At 43.2% G+C, this 26133-nt stretch overlaps 1 protein-coding gene across 1 annotated transcript in view; it reads right to left on the reverse strand.

Moving 5' to 3' along the window:
• Positions 1–26133, reverse strand: part of SLC25A12 (solute carrier family 25 member 12) — an 88814-nt gene that overhangs the window by 45286 nt on the left and 17395 nt on the right. Inside the window, exons 4-5 of the mRNA XM_075933624.2 lie at positions 22809–22924; positions 11141–11280 (exon numbers count right to left, since the gene is read on the reverse strand). Of these exons, the coding sequence (XP_075789739.1) occupies positions 11141–11280; positions 22809–22924 (256 nt within the window). The remainder of the gene's footprint in view (positions 1–11140; positions 11281–22808; positions 22925–26133) is intronic.

Here is a 26133-nt window from a genome sequence, read left to right on the forward strand (position 1 = left end):
GCATGCACGGCACATGCCTCGCAACGTTTGTGCCCTTCTGATGTCTCGCTCAGTCCAGCAGATCACTGCTCAAGAAAACTCCGATCTGCAACACCGGGACACATACAGTGGAGTACCCACGGGGACACACATCTTGAAGAACCGTCTCTACTACACCAAGGTGAGTAACTTCCTCTTCTTCTTCGAGTGATGTCCCTGTAGGTGCTCCAGTGTAGGTGAATATGTAGCTAACTGGTAGGTGGGCCTCAGATTATGGCTTTAGAAAGGTAGACAAGACTGTGGAGGCCACAGTGTCATTAGTTTGAGTCTGCAGAAGTGCATAATGCTTTGTAAATGTATCACTGGTGGACCACGTAGCCACCCTGCAGATACCCCTGAGGGGAACTCCGGGGAGGAAAGCCGTAGAAGCCACCATCCCTCTTCTGGAGTGTGCTCTAATTGTTTGAGGTAGTGGTTTATTCCTCAGAAAGGAACATTGTGTGATGTATGACACTATGAGCTTAGAAATGCATTGTAATGATAGCAGACATCTCTTATGGCGGTCTGCTTCAGGGTACGTCTACACTACAGCGCTAGTTCGAACTAACTTAGTTCGAATTAGTTAATTCGAACTAAGCTAGTTCGAACTAACGCATCTAGAACTAAAAACTAGTTCGAACTAGCGTTTTGCTAGTTCGAACTAGCAAGTCCACATTGAGTGGACTCTGAACAGGGCTTAAGGATGGCCGGAAGCAGTGCCGGCAGGGCATAAAAGGAGGACTTAGAGCATGGAGATGCTGTCTCAGGCTAGCCGAGGGCTGCGCTTAAAGGGTCCCGACCCCCACCCCGGACAGACAGTTCTCAGGGGTGCCCCGCTTGCAAAGAAGTTCTGGCTTGGAGTGCCCTGAGTGCCCACACTGGGCACATCACACCACTCGGCCATCAGCCCGGCTGCACTTGCCGCAGGCTGCCATCTGGGGAGAGTGGGCAATCGGGGGGCTGCAGGAGAGCTTCCACCCCCAGAAGCCCGCAGAGCCAGCCCAGTCGTCCCCATCGGGGGCTCGTACCCCATTCCTCCCTCACCTCCTTCCACTTACCCTTCCCTAGCCCCCCTTCTTATTGATGTACAAAATAAAGATAACGTTTCTTCCAACATTGACTCTGTCTTTATTGAAAAAAAGTGGGGGAGACTGGGAAAAGGAGGTGGGAGAGGGGAAGAGAAAGGCTGGGAGAGGGGAGGGCAACTAACATGATCAGGGGTTGGGAACAGGTCCCAGATGAAGAAAGGCTACAGAGACTGGGACTGTTCAGCTTAGAAAAGAGGAGACGGAGGGGGGACAGGATAGAGGTCTCTAAAAGCAGGGGTTGGGTGGAGAGGGTGCATCAAGAAAAGTTCTTCCTGAGTTCCCATAAAGAAGGACTAGAGGACACCAAAGGAAAGGAATGGGTAGCAGGCTTCAAACTAGTAAGAGGAAGTTGTTCTTGACAAAGCAAATAGTTAACCTGTGGAACTCCTTGCTGCAGGAGGCTGTGAAGGCTAGAACTAGAACAGAGTTTAAAGGGAAGTGAGATCAAGTCATGGAGGTTGGGTCCATGGAGTCCTATTAGCCAGAGGGTAGGAGTGGTGTCCCTGCCCAAAGTTTGTGGAAGGCTGGAGAGGGATGGCACGAGACAAATGGCTTGGTCACTGTCTTCGGTCCATCCCCTCCAGGGTCCCTCGTGTTGGCCGCTGTCGGCAGACAGGCTACTGGGCTAGATGGACCTTTGGACTGACCCAGGACGGCCATTGTAAGCTCACGGCTCAGAGTCGGGGGTCTCAGTGGACCCCCTTGATTTTCATGCACACCTGCTCCTGGGTGGCCAGGCTGGCAGCTCTCCTGCCCTAGACGGCCACTTTCCTGTGCCTAGTGCGGAGATCGTGGACAAGGTCCACGATGTCCGCACTAGCCCAGGAAGATGCCCGCCTCTTGCGGTCCAGGGCAAGCTCCCGGGAGCCGCCAGCCTGGTCCCGGCAAGAGGGGGTGGGCTGGGGGGCATCGGGTGGGTGGCTCTGTGCCGTGCCAGGTGCAGGGTCTGCTAGCTGGGTGCTGGCAGGCTTGCACCTGGCACGGGCACCGTAGCCAGCCCGTGACCCTTTAAGGGGTCCGGGGCCGGGAGGGGGGCATAGAGTTTCCCTGGTGTTGGCCAGAGTGGCCACCAGGGAAACCTGGGGAGGGCTAGCCTCCCACTAGTTCGAACTAAAGGGCTACACAGCCCTTAGTTCGAACTAGCTAGTTCGAACTAGGCGTTAGTCCTCGTAAAATGAGGTTTACCTAGTTCGAACTAAGCGCTCCGCTAGTTCGATTCAAATTCGAACTAACGGAGCGCTAGTGTAGCACCTATTAAAGTTAGTTCGAACTAACGTCCGTTAGTTCGAACTAACTTTGTAGTGTAGACATACCCATAGAGATGAGCAAATGATCCAACTTGAGGAAAGACTTAGTCTTGTCTATATAGAATGCAAGGGCTCTCTGTACATCCAGTAAGTGAAGTATTGCATCCTTTGCTGCAGAGTGTGGCTTAGAGTAGAACAAAGGGAGTACAATAGGTTCGGTTTTGTGAAAGTCCTAACAGACCTTGGGAATAAATGAAGGATGGGAACATAGTATCACATTGTCTCTGTTAAACATGGTATAAGGTGGAGTTGCCATCAGGGCTGCTAGCTCGCTAACTCGACGGGCAGAAGTAATTGCCAGTAGAAAGACTACTTTTAGCATCATGATCGACATCACTCTTGAGGGACAATATATAGTCCAAAATTTTGTGTAATGGTGCACTGTCTGGATCTAGATTTTTGTTAGCACACCAGATAAGGAATCTATGTCACTTCTGGAGAGAGGTGGTCCGGGTAGATTGTTTTCTGCTATGCGAAAGAACTTCCTTCACCAGGTCAGAACGTAGTTGTTCCTCCCAGTAGAGCCAGCAATGAACCAAGCCGGGATGTGGAGGAGTTGTGACTGAAGGTGAAGTAAGGTTCCTCTGTTCTGAGTCAGGAGATCATGCTGAATTGGAAGGTCGTAAGGAGGCAGAGGAAACATCAAATAGAGATAGGGGAACCATAACTGACACGCCCAAAATGGTACTATAAGAATAACTGTTGCCTTGTTTCTGGTGATCTTCTCGAGCACCTTGGGAATTAGTGGAATAGGAGGGAATGAGTATAAAAGCGGGCCCTTCCAGTTGAGAAGAAAGGCATCTCCTAGAGACCCTGGTCCGATGCCGGATCTTGAGCAATAATGGCGACACTTCTTGTTTTTGTAGGAAGAAAAGAGGTCTATTTTCAGAATGCTCCAGCGCTGTAAGATGGATTGAAGGACCCAAGAAGGCAGTTCCCATTCGTGGTCTGGGGCAAAGTATCTGCTGAGTGTGTCCACTGTTGTATTGTTTACCCCTGGCAGGTATGAGGCTACAAGGGTGGTGATGTCTCGTATGTACCAATTCCATAATTGAATCACTTCTGTGTATAAAGTGTGGGATCGGGCATCTCCCTGGTGGTTGATATAATTGCCATATGGTTGGTTAATACTCTGGATGATCTTTCCCTGAATGTGTGTTACGAAATGCTTGCATGCATTGAATACAGCCCTGAACTCTAATAAACTGATGTGCAAAGAGGTCTTTTGTGTGGTCCATCATCCTTGTATTGTCATAGCACTCACGTGGGCACCCTATCCATGGAGGGATGCATCGGTAGATATGTGCACAGATGGTTGGTTTTGATGAAAAGGTAAACCTGCTAATAGATTGCCAGGATTGGTGCACCATGCAAGAGATTGTAAAACGTGAGGTAAAGGAGAAACTCGCATGTGCAGTTGCTTCTTGCGATGAGCATAAACTATCACAAGCCAATGGTGAAGACAGACACAGTGTAAGCGGGCATAGTTGACCACATAGCTTGTAGCAGCCATGTGACCTATAAGTTGGAGACAGGTGAGTATGGGGACTGTAGGGCTGATGGTAATCGTAGTAACCAGCTCTTTGATTGCTTGGAATCTCTGCATGGGGAGGTATGCCCATGCGGATACTGAATCCAGCTGAGCACCTACAAATTCTACGGTTTGTATAGGTTGCAGTGTTGATTTTTGTACGTTGAGTATAAGGCCCAACAGATCGAATGATCTTGAGTGTGTTACTGCGGATTATGTAGCGCTAGGAAGAAGGATCCAAGAATTTGGAGCGCAAGTGGTATTCTCCTCCATCCTCCCTGTTGAAGGGAAAGGACTGGGCAGGGATCATCGAATTGAGGACGTAAATGCGTGGTTGCGCAGATGGTGTCGCAGAGAGGGCTTTGGTTTCTTCGACCATGGGACTCTGTTCCGGGCGCAAGGATTGTTAGGAAGAGATGGGATACACCTAACGAAGAGAGGAAGGAGCATCTTCGCGGGCAGGCTTGCAAACCTAGTGAGGAGGGCTTTAAACTAGGTTCGTCGGGGGACAGTGACCAAAACCCTGAGGGGAGTGGGAAAGCCGGATACCGGGAAGAAATGCGGAGAGGAAGGGGCAAGAAAGGAGGACCCATGTTTCGAATGGAGAAGATAGGACAATCAACTGGTTACCTGAAGTGTTTGTACACTAATGCGAGAAGCCTGGGCAACAAACAGGAAGAACTGGAGTCCCTGGCCCAGACCAAGAAATATGATTTAATTGGGATAACAGAGACTTGGTGGGATGACTCGCATGACTGGAGCGCTGTCATGGAAGGATATAGACTGTTCAGGAACAACAGGCAGGGGAGAAAAGGAGGAGGAGTTGCACAATATGTAAGAGAGCACTATGATTGCTCTGAACTCCAGTATAAAGAGGGAGAAAAACCTGTTGAGAGTCTATGGGTTAAGTTTAAAGGAGCAAACAACAGCATTGATGTTGTGGTTGGTGTTTGCTACAGGCCACTGAATCAGGTGGATGAGGTAGATGAGGCTTTCTTCGGACAACTGAGCAAAGCTTCCAGATCGCAGGCCCTGGTTCTCGTGGGGGACTTTAATCACCCTGACATATGCTGGGAAACCTATACGGCAGTACACAGGCAATCCAGGAAGTTTTTGGAGAATGTTGGGGATAACTTCTTGACACAGGTGCTGAAGGATCCGACCAGGGGCCGTGCGCAGCTTGACCTTCTGCTCACAAACAGGGAGGAACTAATAGGGGAAGTGGAGGTGGGTAACAACCTGGGAAGCAGTGATCATGAGATGGTAGATTTCAGGATCCTGATGAAAGGAAGAAAAGAGAGTAGTAAAATACACACCTTGGACTTCAAAAAAGCAGATTTTGACTCCCTCCGAGATCTGATGGGCAGAATCCCCTGGGATGTTAACATGAAGGGGAAAGGAATCCAGGACAGCTGGCAGTATTTTAAAGAAGCCTTATTGAAGGCACAGAAAGAAACCATCCCGACGCGTAGCAAGAGAGGCAAACATGGTAGGAGACCGGACTGACTTACAGGGGAAATCCTTGGTGAACTTAAGCACAAAAAGGAAGCTTACAAAAAATGGAAACTTGGACAAATGACCAGGGAGGAGTTTAAAGGTATAGCTTGAGAATGCCGGGGGGTTATCAGGAAGGCGAAAGCGCAAATGGAATTGCGACTGGCTAAGGATGTGTAGGATAACAAGAAAGGTTTTTACAGGCATGTTAACAAGAGGTGATCAGAGAGGGTGTGCGGCCCCTACTGGATGAAGGAGGTAACCTAGTGACAGATGATGTGGGGAAAGCTGAAGTACTCAATGCTTTCTTTGCCTCTGTATTCACGGACAAGGTCGGCTCCTGGACTTCTGCGCCAAGTGACGCAAGATGGGATGAAGATGGACAGCCCGTGGTGGGTAAAGAACAGGTTAGGAACTATTTAGAAAAGCTAAACGTACATAAATCCATGGGTCCGGACTTAGTGCATCCGAGGGTACTGAGGGAGTTGGCAAATGTCATTGTGGAGCCTTTGGCTATTATCTTTGAAAAGTCGTGGAGATCGGGAGAAATCCCGGATGATTGGAAAAAGGCAAATGTAGTGCCCATCTTCAAAAAAGGGAAGAAGGATGATCCAGGGAACTATAGGCCGGTCAGTCTTACCTCGGTTCCTGGAAAAATCATGGAAGGGACCCTTAAGGAATCCATATTGAGGCACTTGGATGAGAGGAAAGTGATTAGGAATAGTCACCATGGATTCACAAAGGGCAAGTCTTGCCTGACCAATCTGATTAGCTTCTATGATGAGGTAACTGGCTCGGTGGACATGGGGAAGTCAGTGGATGTTATATATCTTGACTTTAGCAAGGCTTTTGATACGGTCTCCCACAATATTCTTGCCAGCAAGTTAAGGGATTGTGGATTGGATAAATGGACGGTAAAATGGATAGAAAGATGGCTAGAAGGCCGGGCCCAGCGGGTAGTGATCAATGGCTCGATGTCAGGATGGCGGTCTGTTTCTAGCGGAGTGCCCCAAGGTTTGGTTCTAGGACCGGTTTTGTTCAATATCTTTATTAATGATCTGGATGAGGGGATGGATTGCACCCTCAGCAAGTTTGCGGATGACACTAAGCTGGGAGGAGAGGTAGATACGATTAAGGGCAGAGATAGGGTACAGAATGACAGACAAATTGGAGGATTGGGCCACAAGAAATCTGATGAGGTTCAACAAGGACAAGTGCAGAGTCCTGCACTTGGGACGGAAGAATCCCAAGCATAGTTACAAGCTGGGGACCAACCTGTTAAGTAGTAGTTCTGCAGAAAAGGACCTGGGGGTTACAGTGGATGAGAAGCTAGATATGAGTCAACAGTGTGCCCTTGTAGCCAAGAAAGCTAATGGCATATTAGGTTGCATTAAGAGGAGCACTGCCAGCAGATCCAGAGATGTCATCATTCCCCTTTATTCGGCTTTGGTGAGGCCGCATGTGGAGTATTGTGTCCAGTTCTGGGCCCCCCACTACAAAAAGGATGTGGACGCATTGGAGAGGATCCAGCGGAGGGCAACCAAAATGATTAGGGGGCTGGAGCATATGACTTATGAGGAGAGGCTGAGGGACTTGCGTCTGTTTAGTCTGCAGAAGTGAAGAGTGAGGGGGGATTTGATAGCAGCCTTCAACTTCCTGAAGGGAGCTTCCAAAGAGGATGGAAAGAGGCTGTTCTCAGTAGTGACAGATGGCAGAACAAGGAGGAATGGTCTCAAGTTGTGGTGGGAGAGGTCCAGGTTGGATATTAGGAAAAACTATTTCACTAGGAGGGTGGTGAAGCACTGGAATGGGTTACCTAGGGAAGTAGTGGAGTCTCCATCCCTAGAGGTGTTTAAGTCTCAGCTTGACAAAGCCCTGGCCGGGTTGATTTAGTTGGAATTGGTCCTGCCTAGAGCAGGGGGCTGGACTTGATGACCTTCTGAGGTCTCTTCCAGTTCTATGATTCTATGAATGTTCGTTCGGTTGTTGCGACCATGCGATGCGTGTCTAGTTCCAATGTGCCTTTCACTAAGTAATCATCAGGATACGCAAAAATGCTCAAGGCTTGTCTTCAAAAGTAAGCTGTGACAACAGCTAATGTCTTTGAAAATACTCTGGGACCCAACGAAAGGCCGAATGGTAGCACTCAGTATTGATAATGATCTGTGCCCACCACGAAACTGAGGAACTGTCTGTGTGCAGGGTGAATAGTTATGGGGAAATAGGCATCCTGAAGGTCGAGGGCTGCAAACCAGTCTCCCTTCTCTAATGCTGGAATTATTGATGCTAGGGTAACCATCTTGAATCGTTGCTTTCTTAAATATCGATTCAATCTACGGAGGTCTAAAATAGGCCTCCATCCTCCCGTCTTTTTTGGTATGAGGAAAATAATGGGAATAAAACCCCTTGCCTCTGAAGGCCTTGAGTGCTATTTCCACTGCTCCTAGGCCTAGTAGTCACTGCACCTTCTGCTTTAGTAGGTCTTCTTGAGACGGGTCCCTGAAGAGGGATGGGGAGGGAAGGGAAGTGGGGGGGAGGGAATGTGGTAAAGGGGATGGTATACCCTAATGTTATAATTTCAATGTTTAAGGCCTTTCCATCATCGCTGGGCTGCCATCACAAGGGACCATTGTGATGGCAGCCCAGCGATGATGGAAAGGCCTTAAACAGTGGTGAAAGATCATGGTAGATTCTGATGCTCTGTGAGAGATGGGAAGATTTTGCAGACCCTCAACCAACAGGTCAAACTTGCTGCTTGTTTGCCTGGTTGCCGGTATTACGAGCACTCTGTGGTCATCTCCTCTGCAGCCACCGTTTGCTGTTAGAATGGTCAAAAGGGTATCTAGAGTAGGAGAACTGTTGCTGCTTTTGATATGGGGTGTATCATGTTTGACGGTACAGGGGAGTATACATCCCTAGTGTTCGCAGTATTGTCCTGGAGTCTTTGCTAGAATGTAACACATTGTCTGTTTTTTTCAGCAAATAATTTGTTTGTTGAAAGGAAGATCTTCGACCTTCGACTGCAGCTCATGAGGGACCCTCTCCAGTTGTAACTAGGAGGCTCTCCTCATAATTACTGAGGTCACTGTAGCCCTGGCTGCTGTGTCTGCTATGTCAAGCAGTATTTGGAGGGCTGTCCTAGAAGAAGCATAGCCCTCTTGAACTATGGACTTTAGAATGGGTCCTCTTAGAGCCTGGTAAGTGCTGTAGTAGGGAAGTAAGTTTGGTGTAATTACTGAAGTTATGATTAGAGAGCAACACTGTGCAGTTGGCTATATGCAGGAGTAAGATCAAGGAAGAATATATATAGTTTCCTGGCAAAGAGATCCATGCGTTTATTATCCTTCTCCATCGTGTTTTTGTATTGAGGGAGTTTGGATCTATGCTGGGCAGCATCTACCACCAATGAATTTGGTTGAGATTGAGAGAATAAGAAGTCAGCTCCCTTTGGGAGGGACAAAATATCTTTTGTCCGCCCTTTTGTTAGTTGGTAGTGCTGACGCTGGAGTCTGCCAAATTTCATCAGCTGCCTCCATGATGGCCTCATCAATCGGTATTGCAATTCTTCCCCATTGTGATGGTTGAAGATTCTTAAGCAACTTGTGTTGCTTTTCTGATATTTCCACTAGGGTGATGTCACCCTCTTAAAAAGCTCCTGAAATTGCCTAAGATCATCAGGAGGGGATTGGTCAACAGGGATGATCACTTCGTCAGGGGATCATGACGACTGGTCAATTGGTGAGACATCTGATGGGTGGTACTTCACCTCAACCTCTGGTAGTCAACCCTCTTCTGATTCGGAATGGTGAGCTGTAAAGGGGGCATTGAGTGGTGATCTCGTGACTCCGTGGCTGTGAGAGGGTTGTGGGGAAACTGAGGGAGCACGGGAAGCCTGGTGACTGTGACAGCAAGAATAGTCATAGCCAGAATGATGACAAGTATGGCGAGGTGGGTCATATCTAGAGTAATACCGGTGGTATGTTGGGCTATGTCGTCTAGGGTAGGAGTGCACTGGAGAAACATAATGAGATAGATGGCCAGTCCTGTGATGCATCTGGTGTTGTACCAGAAGATGTGGAGACCATGGTGAGTGCAGTGAGCCCCTTGAAGAAGAAGGAGAAGAATGATATAGGTATCTTGTGTAGGGGGATGGTGATAAACAGTACCTCGACGCGCAACGTGCAGTTTGATCACAAGGGGAATGTCCCCTGTCGTCTGTTGGTAGATGAGTAGGACAGAGATGGCAGTGCCGAAGATGGTTCCAGTGAAAATGTCACTGGTAGCACTGAAGCAGATTTACAGGGTGCTTTCTTCATTGCTGAAGGGCTGAAGCGTATGGTGCCAAAGATGCGCGTGCTGTTTGTGTCAAAGCCTTTGGTGTTGGAGGGGTGGTTCTATGAATGGCCAGTGCTGAAATGTGGACGCATTCCTTGGACGCAGCGTTGCTTTTCCGGGATACTGGAGGTATCCTGGAAAAGCAATACAGTCTAGACATAGCCTAGAAAAGAAAAGACAGAGAGGATATGGTAACAGATTTCAAGTACCTAAAAGGGTGTTACAAAGAGGATGGAGAAAAATTATTCTCTTTAACCTCTGATGATAGGACAAGAAGCAATGGACTTAAATTGCAGCAAGGGAGGTTTAGGTTGGACATTAGGAAAAACTTCCTGCCAGGGTGATTTAAGCACGGAAATAAATTGCTTAGAAGGTTGCAAAATCTCCATCACTGGAGATTTTTAAGAGCAGTTTATATAAACACTGGTCATGGATGGTCAAGGTAATATTTAATCTTCCATGACTGCAGAGGACTGGACTAAGTCACCTCCAGAGGTTCCTTCCAGTTTTATGACATCTGCAATTATTTCCAAAATGAAAACAATTTAATGTTATAGGGCAGCCCTGGAATTACATGTCAGTTATGACATTTTAATTTTCCTTAGACCTACTAGCCAGAAAACCACAACAAAAATTTAGTCTGAGTTGATAATTTGAAATTGTACAGAATTCAATTACCTACATAAGTTTGCAAAATCTTTCCCCTTAATTACAATGTACGTCTGTTCACATTTTCTTTCTTTCCTTTTTTGCTGACAACTCCTTTCCCCTTCTAATGTAGAGTAGTATGGTTCTGGGAGTGACAACTTTTAAAGTCCTGTCCCCACAGGACTGTCTCAAAGGAAGATTTTTGGCACAATGCAAGTTTGGCCTTATAGAAGAATGCATGGCACAAGGGTCTTAAACTTCAGCGATGCAGTAATGTGTGTTATGGGGAAATGCAGGGTAAGTAATAGAAAAAACTTTACAAAGCTAAACAAAAAGTTAAGCAATATAACAAAATGCCAAGAGAAGCCATGAAATAACAGCCAGTTGAGCTATTCAGAGCCCAATCCTTTCCCTATTGAAATCAATTTTGCCACTGAACTCCAATGGGAACAAGAATCAGACATACACTGTGATTAACTAACTGTGAGTAACTATAAACGAGGGGATGTTTTAGAAGTAAAATTTATCCTGCCCTCCAATGTGCTCTCATTGTATCATATGTATCAAACAGTGATAGTGTAGCTGTGTTCTGATTAGTTCATCTGGACAACAAATCTCTCGCCATCATGTAATAACATTAATTTATAATGGCATTAATGCTGAACAACTGACAGAGCTAATGGTCAATGCATGAAAAAAAAAACCCACAACCAACTGACCTGCAGAAACTGTGTAAACTCTGAGTAGGTAAGATGTTTCTTCCTGTTATGTCCAAAATGCAGTCGAATAAACTCACAGTCCCAGTTAAAAGGGATATGATGATGAATAATGGTCTGTCCAAAAATTTCTTTGACATTTTCTTGGGAGAGGAAAAAAAGTAAATGAGTTGTAGGATAAAATAATTCACCCCATCTAAATGTTCCTGGTAGAAAACAAAGTTTTATAAAGCCATTGAGAAAGTGGTATAATCTGGTCACTTTAGAATAATTGGTAAGTTGCATAGTCAGAGCCACTTGTAAGAACACATTTGCTATAGAATTTAATGCTTAATCTTGTACATTACTATGTAAAGCCATGGAATTAATAATTTCACATTTTATTTTAATTAAGAAGCAATTTCTCTTGTGCATTATAAATAACTGATACTTTATACTCTGATACAAAAATCAATAGTAGTTCCCCATTTCTGCAAGGAGTCAAATTAAGCCTTTTATCAAAAACATGAATACCTACATCACTGTCTAATGCAATATTTGTCATACTAAGTATGGTTTGATTGAGACTTGATTATTACATTCACACTAGCCTGAATACGTCTATTGAAGATAGGCATAAGAAATGCCACCTAAAGCATATCATTAGCTCAGCAGAAAGCACCTTATTAAAAGCTTCTGATAGTGTCATAAAATATGGCCCTGACACAGAAATCAAACCCTATAAAACATGATTGGTAGTCTCAGTTATTAAAATGTTTTAAGATAAGTGAAATTAAAGATGTCACCTTTTAAATGAAGTAGGGTGGGGGGAACACATTATAGGGTATGGAATTCTATTATGTGTACTGTACAACAAATCAGTTCCAAACCGAATAGTATTTTGTCCTTAATAACAAAACCTGATCCAAAAAATTTTACATGAGTATTATGTGTGTGCAAATGGCCAACTAGACACAACTAGACATTTGTTTATGCAAATTGGACACATGCAAATTAGGATAGCACTCAGTTTTCAAAATTCAGCTCAAATTTAACATTTAAATCAATTCTAAATTTTCTAATGACACTCATTTATAACCAACTAATTTAAAAGTCCACTACAGAGATTAAGTTAAAAAGAGAAATGCTAAAATATTTTTGTTAAGTCAGGACCACTTCTTTTTTCTGTGATCAACTTAGTTAGCTTACTTAATATTGTTTGAGTTTTCATTAATCAAGATTATTAGAGGTACATTATTAGAGGACTCTTACCCTATGAACACAGTTATCTACTCTGTTTCTAAGAAGAAATTCACAGATGTGGACTCCAATATTTTTCTGTCCATTTTTCCATCTTGAAGGAAATCTGTTGCCTTCTCTATAGTAAATGATTAGTTCATTTGTTCATACTTTAAAATACATGCTTTTTTAGGTGTATAGCTGTCTTCTTTACACTCCATGAGTCAATGATATTCCATGATTTTAGAGGCTTATTGTTTCAGTGTATGAAAAATCATTGTGGGAAAGAAAAAAAAAGACTAATGGAAATCTAGGGAAGGGGTCAGAGTCCCAGATCAATTAATTAATGTAAAAGATTGGAGTTTCGGTTATGTCATTTGCCTCAAATTATAAAGTATACATCTCTATATATATAAAAAAAAGTTTTTCCTGCCACACAACAGAATGATGTCATGAGGCTCTTGGTGAGCACAGCAAGCAGTAGGTGCAGCCCACTAGTTTATTTTAAAGGAGAGATTGCTAAATGAGGACAAAATGATAATAAAGTTACCAGGAATAGGTAAGAGCAGTCAAATAATAAAACCAGGTTGATATAAATATAAGTAGTCAAAAATTCCTAAGTGCAGTGAGAGAAATAGAACAATTATGCACAAAAGGAAATGAAACACATTTTGCTGCCCTTGTTTCAAAGCTCTTAATTTAATGGTAAGTACTAAACCTACTACTTATATCTAGAGACCAAACACCAGGAGACTTGGATTTATTCTCCAATCTACCACTCAACTCCTGGTCAAGTCACTTAGAATCTGTAAGCATTACTTATACAGCCAAGTCAACATTGTCCCCTGCCGTGCTAGCAAAATGGAACCATATTGTATATGGGACAGGGGAACACTAATGCTGTAACTGGGTCCACTGATCCAATTGGGTCTGTAGTGTAAATAAACCCTAAACTTGTAACAGTTTTCCCATCTTGAAGTTTGCTTTTGCAAAGTACTCAAATATCATGAAGCGTGATGTAAAGTTTCAGAGTTTCCGTTAGACTGTAACAATAAGAAAAAAAAACAATCTAGAAACCATGTGATGAAAAGCCCTCAATCTTTGCATAAATCTTCCTTTAAGCATCTTCCCCAGACACTACTTATAGCTCTGAGACTGAATCTCCACCTGTCAATGTTGTCTATGAGATTTTATAACCGGCTATCACTAAATACATTTAAAAATCTGGCCTCTGATCCATATGACTAAAGATGTAAATAGGTGCCTAACTTTCACTGATTTGGAAGCTGGGCACTTGGGTACTTTTCAAAATCCTGCTAGGTGCCTAAATACTTTAAAAAATCTGGCCTAATCTTAATGATCTGAATTTAAAACTACCAAAAAAGATTAACAATTATTAGTATATATTAATCTTTCAGGAAGCTGGATATGGGGACACACTTTGGTATCTTATACTTTGTTCCACATAAATGTTATGTACAAAGTCAAAGATACAGAAATGATTAGCAATTTGAATTAAACTATAATGCTCAAAAACATTAGAGTCTTCAGCTACTTATGGGAGAGGCGTTAAAATACAGGACTCATTCACAGTAGATGGAATTGCTACTTCCTGACAATGTTACCCTCTTGTAGCACTATGCCAAGCACTGGTTTCTTATTTTATCCAGTTTTGTGGGTTCCTTTCTGACATGAAAAGGAATGGCAATTATCCCAAATTCATGTACAATTAACAAGAATGCAGTGGCAAGGGTTTCAGAAGTATAGTTGTATGCTGGTTTCTGTAAACAAAGTGGTGACCACCTGCACATCTGTCACACTGTACCATGCTCTAATTTTTCTTTTTATTCTGTTTTATCACAACAGGTACAGGTATTTACACTTCTAAGTCTCAGCTAAAAGAGTATTTATAGTAACAGAAATTGATAAACATCGGCTCATGTATTACTTTTATTTCCCAAAACAGAAGTCAGCAAATTATCAAAGATAAACTGCTTGTAGTTCTCATAGAAACATTCAGATGAGTAAGAGATTAGACAGCAATTAATTAAACTTAAAACAAATGTAAAACACACCATTTTATTACAATTTGATGGAAGTTTTTCATTGCACCCATCAATCCATGCTGCTTTTTTACTGACATGTCATCCCAGTGTTTACTAATCTTTCTGTGGTGGAGTTATCTTTTGCTGAGTAAATAGTCTCCTCCAAGGCAGATACCTGTTTAGCTCCATGAAGAAGCCTGGATGGGGGCTGACATACAAATGGCATGGCAAGAGCACAGCCCTGAGATGCATCCAATTTCCCATCACCCCCAGGAGTGATAATTCTAAAGCCACATACAAATCCACAACGCCAGCATGCCAGTGCACTACCTCCAAATTAGAGACAAGTGGTTAGACAAAATGTTTACCTGACTGCTGCAAAATTTTCCACCTGAACACTTAAAGCAAAATTATAGCCGTATTTGAACAGCATTTATTGGAACGTTATACACACAGGATTTTGTTCAACCACCCTTAAATATTTTGAAGATAGGTTAGGACTAATGTCAGCATGTGAGGCTCAGTAAATTTTCTCCAAAAGGAGATCCTATTCAAACAATATTCAATTTTAGAGGAAGAGGCTAAATACCAATTCTGAGTTCCAAGAATGCAGATACAAAGGGGAGCGACACTCTCTGCTTGTTTCTCAGTGATCAGGAACGGAAGCATCTAGGAGTCCAAAGACCTTTCCGAGTTTGAAAAAGGGGCGTTGTGCTAATGCCATCTGCCCCTCTCCAGATATGGAGCATGACATAAGAACCCAAATAGAACACAAGTACAACTGAGCACAACCATGAGTCCCCAAACCCATCCACCCAAAGGGGAGGAAGGGGCTATGGTACTGCAGAATCATAACATTGTTCTTCAAGCCTTTTGATCTGAGCTACAGCATTGAAAGTTTTCTATTTATATATTTGTTTTATTTTTATATACTGTACTTTATTTTTTTAAAACTGTGGACAAATAGTAGTATCAGCTGCAACTAGAAATAACACAAGCTGTTCCATATAGCTAACACTGCACCTACATTATGAAAATCTCCAACAGTCCTTATCTTTTAATCTTGGCTTTCCACTGAGCAGAGGGCTAATCAAGATGAATTGTACAGCAATTTATAGTGCTTAGCATATTCTAGTTATGGCTAAGATCACTGGAAATGCACATGCTGAAATTTCCATGTTACTAGAGCCCTGCAGGGATAAAAAAAATTCAATCCGCAACCACATCTGTATCTACAAAAATGAGCCGCAAATTTCCACATCTACAGATGCAGATACCCACGGATATAAAGCAGATATCCAGAAATTTGCAGGGCTCTGCATGTTGCTTCAAAAATTGATAAACATTCTGGAGATATGGGGCATTTTAAATGATTTTGGCAGAATGTAAGCTTCAGGATTCAGATGATGTTATTGCACATACATTAAAAAAAAAAGGAATGGCAAAACCCCTCACCAACACTTTAACACTAGTGTAAGCAAAGAGCCAAAACTGGCTGTTGCACATCTTGGTCCTTAGGTGACAGCTATTCCAGCGTATCTTACACCAAATGCTTGTATTTTAAATTTAAAAAACACTTAAAATGAATTACATTTAATCAAAAATTGAAAACATTTCCTTGGAACAAGAAGAGAGTCATTGTCTCAGACGGGGAGGGCAATAATTTTTAAAAGGGGGACACTTTATACATTTTTGAAGGGGCAGGACCAGGAGACTTCTTGTGCTACCCTGGACCCAGACCCTGATTGCCCTGGGGATGAGGGAGCGCTTGAAATCTTTGCCCCCTTCCCCTAGAGAGAATCGCCAGCTGTTCCCTCTGGTGCTGTGAGCCCCTGGCAGAGAGGAGACTTCATGCGCTCCCCCATCCCAGGTCTCGATTGGCCCAGGGGTGAGGGAGTGGTAGGGTGGCCGCGGGCCAAATCCACTGGCTTGGTGGGTTGGATCTGTCCCGTGGAGACTGTCTTGTCCAACCCTGATCTAAGACACCCATGAGATGGGGTTTTCAACTGTGTCTCAACAGTTCTTGATATACTGGATAGTACACAGAATTAAAGTGGCTTTTTAAGGGATCTTGGCTAATACCCCTGGATTCTGAATTCTTTCATCTCTTTCTGACTTCTCCCTAAATTTATTTTATGAGAATATTAAAGCTTGTAAATGAGCCTCACAAAATATGTTTGTGGAGCATATAACTTCAGGAGACTTGAACGTTTAGTCTCACTATATGTACAAGGTCATCATTTTATATAAGCAATGCTTATAGTTCGTGAGGTTTTCAGTATGGTTTTAATCATGCTGGACACAGCTCATCCAAAAACCACATTAGACATTTACTCTGCCAGCCTGCATAGCAGAGCATGTAACTCCCCATCACCTCTCAAAGTAAAAAGTTGCAGTACAGTTACAGACAAAATCTATTCCACAAATAATCTATATCAACATAATCATGTTGGGAAGGGAAGGGTTAAATGAGATTTTATTAATCTAGCCAGGTTCTTTTATGGCCCCATCACTAAAAATCTGAGCATCAATGTAAGCAATGTATTGAAGGTGTTGCTATGATCAATTTTTGCTTTTTCCGCAAAAAGCTAATTTCACACACTTACAACTTCAGGATAAAAAACAAATACAAAGCAAAAGCCTACTGTTATTTGCAAATAACATAAAAACAAAAGTCTGTCTGAAAAGCTCCCTAGAAATGTTGCACAGGTGGTGTGTTAGGGTATGTCTACACTACCCTCCTAGTTCGAACTAGGAGGGTAATGTAGGCATACCGCACTTGCAAATGAAGCCCGGGAGTTGAATTTCCCGGGCTTCATTTGCATAAGCGGGGAGCCGCCATTTTTAAATCCCCGCTTGTTCGAACCCCGTGTAGCGCGGCTACACGGGGCTCGAACTAGGTAGTTCGGACTAGGTTCCTATTCCGAACTACCGGTACAGCTCGTGGAACGAGGAATAGGAATAGGAATAGGAATCCTCATGGAACGAGGTGTACCGGTAGTTCGGAATAGGAATCCTAGTCCGAACTACCTAGTTCGAGCCCCGTGTAGCCGCGCTACACGGGGTTTGAACAAGCGGGGATTTAAAAATGGCGGCTCCCCGCTTATGCAAATGAAGCCCGGGAAATTCAACTCCCGGGCTTCATTTGCAAGTGCGGTATGCCTACATTACCCCGCTAGTTCGAACTAGCGGGGTAGTGTAGACATACCCTTAGAGAGTAAGAGAAGGAGGAATCCAAGGGTACGTCTACATAGCAACTGGAAGAAGGCTTCCTAGCTCAAACAGACAGTCATGCACTAAAACACTACAAACAGCAGTGTAGCTTCAGTAACGCAAGCACGCCATTCAGCTGCTGCTGATGGTGCCTGTGGGCCACACTAGGAATGCAAAATTTTGATTAATTGGCTAATCAAACAATCAATAAGGGTGCTTCCACCTTTCAAGTGTAGTAACAGCCACTGGGCTATTGCTATGCTTCAAAGGCAAAGTGCTGCGGGGAGCATGGGGCCAGCAGGGGACTCGAGCAGCCCCCTACTGGCCCCGTGCTCCTCTCAATGTTTCAAAGCAGCAGGACTGCATGGAGTCTGGGTCAGCTGGGGACTCTGAGTCCTCAGCTGACCCGGACTCCATGTGGCACTGCCACTTTGAAATGCCGCAGGTAGCCTGGCGTCAGGCTCCACACAGTGTTTCAAAGTGTTAGCACGACATGGAGCCCAGGGTCAGTGGGGGAGTCCCTCTTCTTTCCCCCCTTCCCTTGCTGCCTCTTTCTGTCAGAGGCAACAAGGGGGCGGAGTGACTGTTCGACTAGCTTGTTGACTATCTGATAATCATTTGCTTATCGGATAGTCGACTATTTGTTCACATCCATAGGCCACATTGTTATTTCGAGCGCAGTCACTCAGGCAGAGCTAGCATATGTTGGTTTACCTATTCTGGGAAGCACCATCCTATCTGCTGCACAACCATAACCCAAGTGTAACAAGTGCAGCAGTATGTCTGCTAGTGTTGAGATTAGAGAGTGGAAAGAGGATGATTCATGGAATGGATAAAAAAAGAACTAAAATCAATGGAAACATAATTCTGTTCTTATTTAAAAGGTCAGGACCATTATTAGTGTTGGCCAAGGTATAAAGGTAATGACTTAATCATTTTGTGTAAATGAACACTTACAAGTCACTGCTTCTGCTGCTGCTGCTGAACTCTTACGCTGTCAATTATCACTATGTAATAGCACTCAAGTGCTCTTCATGTATTTTAAACTATTTACTATTAAAACCAAATTGTGCCTCTCACTTATCGATAACTAGAACTAAGTGGTTCTAGTTGCTGGACTGTAGAGTAGAAAGAACAATGGGACAGAAGAAAAATTAAACACAAAAGCATGTGGAAGGACCAAAGAAAAGAAGGGGACCATTTCTAATTTCACAGGAACTATGAAGATTATAACAACTAAAATTCACTGATGTACCCATTGTGTTCCCATATTCACTGCATGTACCAAAGATATCATGTGAAACAGCAATCATCCTCAGGTTATGTAATAAATATACACCAAATGTAACAGGTGCATCGCTGTGTTGTGTTTCAAGTTTGGATGAAAATCCCCAATTTCATGAGCTAGTTTTAGATCTTGATTCATGATTTTTGAGTATTTGCAGTTGGCAAAATAGGAAAACAAACTGTTATACTAGTGTTCTCAGCTATCGCTCACCCACTCTTCCTCATCTCCCTCCACATCTTCCAACACTCGCAAAATCTCTACTGCTTCTCATTCTTAAGATTTAACCCTCTCTTTACCAAAGAGTAATTTATTACATTTGTTAAGAGTAAATTCACTGCTTTAAATCAGAAATTTGGTTAATAATCCCATTTATCTACAATATAATAGACAGAGATTTTGTAAATGCTTTTGTAAGAGACTGGGAGACAGTATTTTTTTAAACTCTGAGCAATTATATTTAAATGCCTTGCATTAGTCAGCATTCAGCTATTCAAATACCTTACAACTTGCTCCAAAAGAATCTGAAAACTGAACATAGGGAAATCATGAACAGGAACACTGTAAAATACTATAAAATTTGGTTATTTTATCGGTGTTCTTTAGTAATCATGGTTTCCAGTCACTTTTATCCCCCCAGAATGGGGATTATTTGCTTAGCATCAAGCAAAGCCACAGCTGTCCAGATGATCTCAGAAGATAGAGGTGAAAGGCAAAAACTACCCAATCTGAACATTTGCTCTAACTCAATTTCGGTTCAACTAAAAATGTATAGAAAAAAAATCTGTAAATTCACTCAGTTTATAGCATTCATTTTATATCTTATTTTAAATACTTCCTTCAGACTACGTCTAGACTGCAAGCTTCTTTCGGAAGAAGTTTTTCCAGAAGAGATCTTCCAAAAAAGATCTGACGTGATTATGCAAATGAAGCATGGGATATTTAAATCCCCGCTTCATTTGCACTTTCGAAACGTCTAATTTATATCCTTCTGCCGACAGAGAGGTGTAGTCTAGATGTAGCCTCAATGGTAAACACACTGTTAAAGCACATAAAAAAAGCGATCTGCTTTTTTGAAAGATAGCGTCCATTCAGTGTGGATGCTATCTCGCATTTCAGCTGTCAATATTATGGACGGAGTGGCCACCAGAGCACCTGTGCTTTTCCCTCATTCCTCTTCTTTCTAAAGAACTCCCTGTCCATACATGCCTTTTCTTGAAAGAGCCCTTTTAGAAAAAGGCTTCTCTCTCATAAAAAGCGGTTTACCAATGTCAGAAAAACCCCTCTGATCTTTTGATTTTTTTTTTTTAAAAGAACATGATAGCAGTGTGGACGTAAATGAATTTATCGGAAAAACAGCCGAAAACAACTCTGTAGTGTAGATATAGCCTCAAATTAAGGTTTATCATCAATGAAGTAGAACATTACTTATCTTCATCAATGAAAAGTAAAAAAAAGTCTTAGAATTACCTATGAAAAGTCCTGACTTGAAAGTATTCTAAAACATGAGTTGTGATTTCATAAGTCCTTAGCATGTTTATCATTGAGGCTACATTTAGACTACACCTCTCTGTCGGCAGAAGGATATAAATTAGACGTTTCGAAAGTGCAAATGAAGAGGGGATTTAAATATCCTGTGCTTCATTTGCATAAATCAGTCATGGCACTGTTTTGAACAGGCGCCATTTCGGAAGTGAAACCCCGGTTTAGACATGGTTCTTTCAACAACGGGGTGCTTTTTCGAAAGATCCTGTACAGGACGAGTACAGGATCTTTCGAAAAAGCGCCCCATTGTCGAAAGAACCATGTCTAAATCGGGGTTTCACTTTCGAAACGGCGGTTGTTCGAAACAGTGCCATGACGTGATTATGCAAATGAAGCACAGGATATTTAAATCCCCTCTTCATTTGCACTTTCGAAACATCTAATTTACATCCCTCTACCAACAGAGGGGTGTAGTCTAGACGTAGCCTAAGGGATGACAAATTATGTTCTCAAAACTTGAAACAGGAATGAATAGCTTAAATGAGGCTGTTCCTTGTCAGAATGGGTAGGAATGGTGTCCCTGGCCTCTGTTTGTCAGAAGCTGGGAATGGGTGATGGGAACTTCATGGAAATATCACACTTTATTATGATCACCACCACATCAGATTTTTCAAGTCTTTGGAGAGTTTCCTAATTTAACATAACTGAAAAGGTCTCCTGCACTCCTATATAGCTAACCTAGTCTGTGATACATATGGGGTGAGGGGGGAGAGCAGACAAATAAACCAGAAGAGAAGAATATCCTTAATTCACAAAAGTGCTTTGAGACCAACCTGTGATTAAAAAATGTGAGTACAGGCAGTCCCCGGGTTACGTACAAGATAGGGACTGTGTTTTACGTACAAGATAGGGACTGTTTGTTCTTAAGTTGAATCTGTATGTAAGTCGGAACTGGCGTCCAGATTCAGCCGCTGCTGAAACTGACCGCCAGTTCTGACTTACATACAGAATCAACTTAAGAACCCCAAGCGTCCCCAAGTCAGCTGCTGCTGAAACTGATCAGCAGCTGATTCCAGGAAGCCCGGGGCAGAGTCTAAAGGGTTAATTTCACTCTTATTTACATGGTTCAACTCAGAAGTAGTACCCATATCAGCTAGAGCAGAATTTTTCATTTATAACAAGACAATTACATTGGGATTTCTAGAACATGAATTAAAACATCTTAATTTCTACCTGCAACTCCAATTATCTTCTCAATTCATGTAGCAACAGTTCTCTAAAATGTGTTACAAAAATCCCTTCAGGAATGAAGGAATTAGTACCCATAGTTCACTGTCTGTTTCAGGTCAGTCCTACACAAGAAAGTTTTGCACCACCTCTTTTAAGATTGTATAAGAGTCAATGATTCAACAAAATACAGTAATTTCATTGTTGGATTTCTTATGCTTGTGTTCTAATAAACACTTTGAAAAAATGGAAACAAATTTTACCTATACATATTCTTTTAGAAAATTGGTATAAAATGTGCTGAACTGTATGCATTTTCGGTTAGATTTCCAGGGAGTCTTGGCCATTTTCTTGCTATTGATACTATTAGGGATGTACCCGGTAATAGTATAGTCAATTAACCAACAAGCAAAAGCTTATTGGTTAATGCTATAGACTACACTCATTTCCCCTCATCACACTTGCCAGTAAATTTTTAGCAGGCTGGCCAGCAGCCCAGCTCAGTCCTGGCTTGTACCGGATCTGAGAGCTACCTACCCCCTGCTGCAGCTCTGCATTTAAAGTGTATTAGGAGCTGGGAGGACAGGCAGCCCAGCTCAGTTCTGGCTTGCACTGGGTCCAGAAGCTCAGTGCCCACCCTGGACAGGGGTTGCTGCCACTCTGCGCTGCTTCCTCTGTATCAGAGGCAGCAGCGTGGGGCCACAGGCAGATCCGGTCCACGAGGGGAGCTGGTTTTTAAACTGTCTCCCCTCATGGACCAGCTCCTGCCTGGCACCCCATGCTGCTGCCTCTGATACAAAGGCAGCAAAGGGGAGTGGCAGGGAGCTCCTTGGGAGTGGGGCAGAATTGCACTAGCTGCCGGCTCTGCCCCCAGGGACTATACAGGCAGCTCCCACTTGCAACACTATTGGTTCCCAGTAAAGTGTCGCAAGTTGGGGGCATCGTAACTTGAATCTTCATTTACGATAGGAGCCGGGCCCCGTCTAAATGCGGGCTGAGGATGTAAGTCGGGCCCCTTCCACACTTACAAAAATGGTTGTAACTCGGGCAGTCAGAAGTTGGGGGTTTCCTGGTTAGCTTAGTTGAGTAACCGATAAGAATTCACGAGATTAATCGACTATTCAATTAACTGATATTTAACATCCCTACATACTGTTGATCTTAATCTGTTAAAAGTGTTTTCTGTAAGTATTCTTACCAAATGTCACTTCTCCATTGCCACTCTTGTCAAACAACTGAAAAGCAACAATGAACATTGCATCTGGAGTACACAAAACTGACTCAAATGCCAAAAACTCTTGATAGGAGATCAACCTACAAAGGAAAAAGAGAAGTTAAAGGATTCAAAAGATATTCACAAGGGTTATTGAAGTTTTGGGTTTGACAGTTTGGAAGGCTTCATAATCTAGCGATTAAGAACAGAAGTCAAGAAATCTGATTCTGCGTTAAACATGGGAAGAAATGTGCTGTGTGGCCTTAGGAAAGTCACAATCTTCGTGACGGTTTCCAGTTCCATTCTGATATGTGGACACAACTCTCAGTGTGAACCTAGAATTTAATTCTTCATAATTATTTTAAATGTGTTTATAGCATTTAAATTTACAATGTGTGAAGTAAGAAAGCATTTCTGCTAAAATGAAATTTGAAGGGTTGCCACTGCCATATTGCTAATATATAAGCTATACCAGAAAAGGTTGGATTTTTGAAAGTCAAAATATAGATAAAAATTAAATTTTCCTGGCAAAATGCAAAATATAAACACACCTTCAAATTCTTTAAACAACTTTGAGATAATTCACCACTCTTCAAATGAACCAAGCTGACTGCAAAGGTTCTGAGTTTCAAATTAGCCTGTCATCTGAAGAAGTGTGTTGTGCCCACGAAAGCTCATGATGCCATCTACATGTTTTGTTAGTCTTTAAGGTGCTACTAGACTATTTGTTGTTTTATGTTTTTCCAGAAACACAGTTGCAGTATAGGACAAAGCCCATTTTAATCACATTCCATCATTAATTTATCTACGTGAGTTTAACATCAGTAAGGTACTTTTTATTTCATTAAAATTTCAAAAATAAATTTAAATCACAAAAATGAACTGCAACTGTAGCAATAAAGTAACAGGTGTAACATCTCTGCAAATTGTCACGGAAAGTATTCTAAAAATAAATATATTTATTGATTTCAATTTGCAAAATATAGCCTTCCAGTTCTCTCAATGCTAAGGACGAACTCATTGAACTGAGCATATAAGTTGTTGTGTTCATATATGAAAACCTCAATTGAACAAATGCCTATTTTATTAAAGAGTTTAATAGACATTAGGGATGTGAATCATTAACCAGTTGGTGCTGGGGCAGCTACCCACCCACCATAAACAGAGGACTGCTCAAGCACCACGGGGCCCATTGCAGGTGAGGGACGCTACCAGCTCAGCCCAGCCCCTGTCAGCAGTGCGGAAGCCGCTTTAGCCAGGCTGTGATGGGTGGAGAGCCGGATTGGAGCAGCTCTGGAGCCAACCCCCGTTTAATCAATTACCTAGTCACATCATAGTATTGTTAAGTAATTGTACATTTAATTTCCTAACCAAACAAACTATAAAATCATAGAATCATAGAATACTAGGACTGGAAGGGACCTCGAGAGGTCATCGAGTCCAGTTCCCTACCTTCATGGCAGGACCAAGTACTGACTAGACCAGTGGTCCCCAACCATTGGAGGTTGCCGGGAGCCAGGGGGCGTGGCCATTCGCCCGCCGGGCATCAGAGGGCGGGGACACTTGCGCAACCAGGGGCGGGGCCACCCCCCCAAGCGCTCTTCCCCCCGCCCCCAAGCGCTGCGCACCTGGGGCCGGTGCCCCCTCCAAGTGCTGCGCGCCCAGAGCGTGGGCGGCCAATCTGCGGCACTTCCGGGGCCGGCGCTCACCGTGCGCCATGCGCCCGGGGCCGGCTCCGGAACCATGCATGCGCCACATGCCCAGGGCCAGGCCAGCCCTGAGTACTTGGTGGGCACACACAAATGCCCCTGTGGGTGCCATGGTGCCCGCGGGCACCATGTTGAGGACCACTGGACTAGACCATCCCTGACAGACATTTATCTAACCTACTCTTAAATATCTCCAGAGATGGAGATTCCACAACCTCCCTGGGCAATTTATTCCAGTGTTTAACTACCCTGACAGTTAGGAACTTTTTTCTAACGTCCAACCTAAACCTCCTTTGCTGCAGTTTAAGCACATTGTTTCCTGTTCTATCCTCAGAGGCCAAGATGAACTAGTTTTCTCCCTTCTCCTCATGACACCCTTTTAGATACCTGAAAACTGCTATAATTTCTCCCCTCAATCGTCTCTTTTCTAAATTAAACAAACCCAATTCTTTCAGCCTTCCTTCATAGGTCATGTTCTCTAGACCTTTAAATCATTCTTGTTTCTCTTCTCTGGACCCTCTCCAATTTCTCCACATCTTTCTTGAAATGTGGTGCCCAGAACTGGACACAATACTCCAACTGAGGCCTAACCAGTGCAGAGAAGAGCGGAAGAATGACTTCTCACGTCTGGCTCACAACACACCTATTAATGCACCCCAGAATCATGTTTGCTTTTCTTGCAATAGCATCACACTGTTGACTCATATTTAGTTTGTGGTCCACTATAACCCCTTGATCCCTTTCTGCTGTACTCCTTCCTAAATAGTCGCTTCCCATTCTGTATGTGTGAAACTGATTCTTCCTTCCTAAGTGGAGCACTTTGAATTTGTCTTTATTAAATTTCATCCTGTTTACCTCAGACCATTTCTCCAATTTGTCCAGATCATTTTGAATTATGATCCTATCCTCCAAAACAGTCGCAACCCCTCCCAGCTTGGTATCATCTGCAAACTTAATAAGTGTACTTTCTATGCCAATATCTAAATTGTTGATGAAGATATTGAACAGAGCCGGTCCCAAAACAGACTCCTGCAGAACCCCACTTGTTATACCTTTCCAGCAGGATTGAGAATAATTAATAACTACTCTCTGAGTATGGTTATCCAGCCAGTTATGCACCCACCTTATAATAGCCCCATCTAAGTTGTATTTGCCTAGCTTATTAATACGAATATCATGTGAGACCATATCAAATGCCTTACTAAAGTCTAGGTGTACCACATCCACCGCTTCTCCCTTATCCACAAGACTCGTTATCCTATCAAAGAAAGCTATCAGATTAGTTTGACATGATTTGTTCTTTACAAATCCATGCTGGCTGTTCCCTATCACCTTACCGCCTTTGACCCAGATTAAGTAGTGTCTTTCTCCAAAGAAACTCCTATTGAAGTCAGTAAAACTATTTTTAAATTAAAGCTGGCTCCCTCTGAGCAATGGCTCCTGCTTGCCACCCCTTGCTGCCTTTGATGAAGAGGCAGTAACACGGGGGTGCAGGTGGTTCTGCAGGAGCAGGCCTGAAAGCTACTTCCCACATGTACCAGCTCCTGCCTGCCCTCCCCAGACCTCACTCTTTATGAGAGGCAGCAGCGCAGTGGGGAGGC

This window comes from Pelodiscus sinensis, chromosome 7 (genome assembly GCF_052426305.1).
Source record: "Pelodiscus sinensis isolate ZL-2025 chromosome 7, ASM5242630v1, whole genome shotgun sequence".
Classification (NCBI taxonomy): domain Eukaryota; kingdom Metazoa; phylum Chordata; order Testudines; family Trionychidae; genus Pelodiscus; species Pelodiscus sinensis.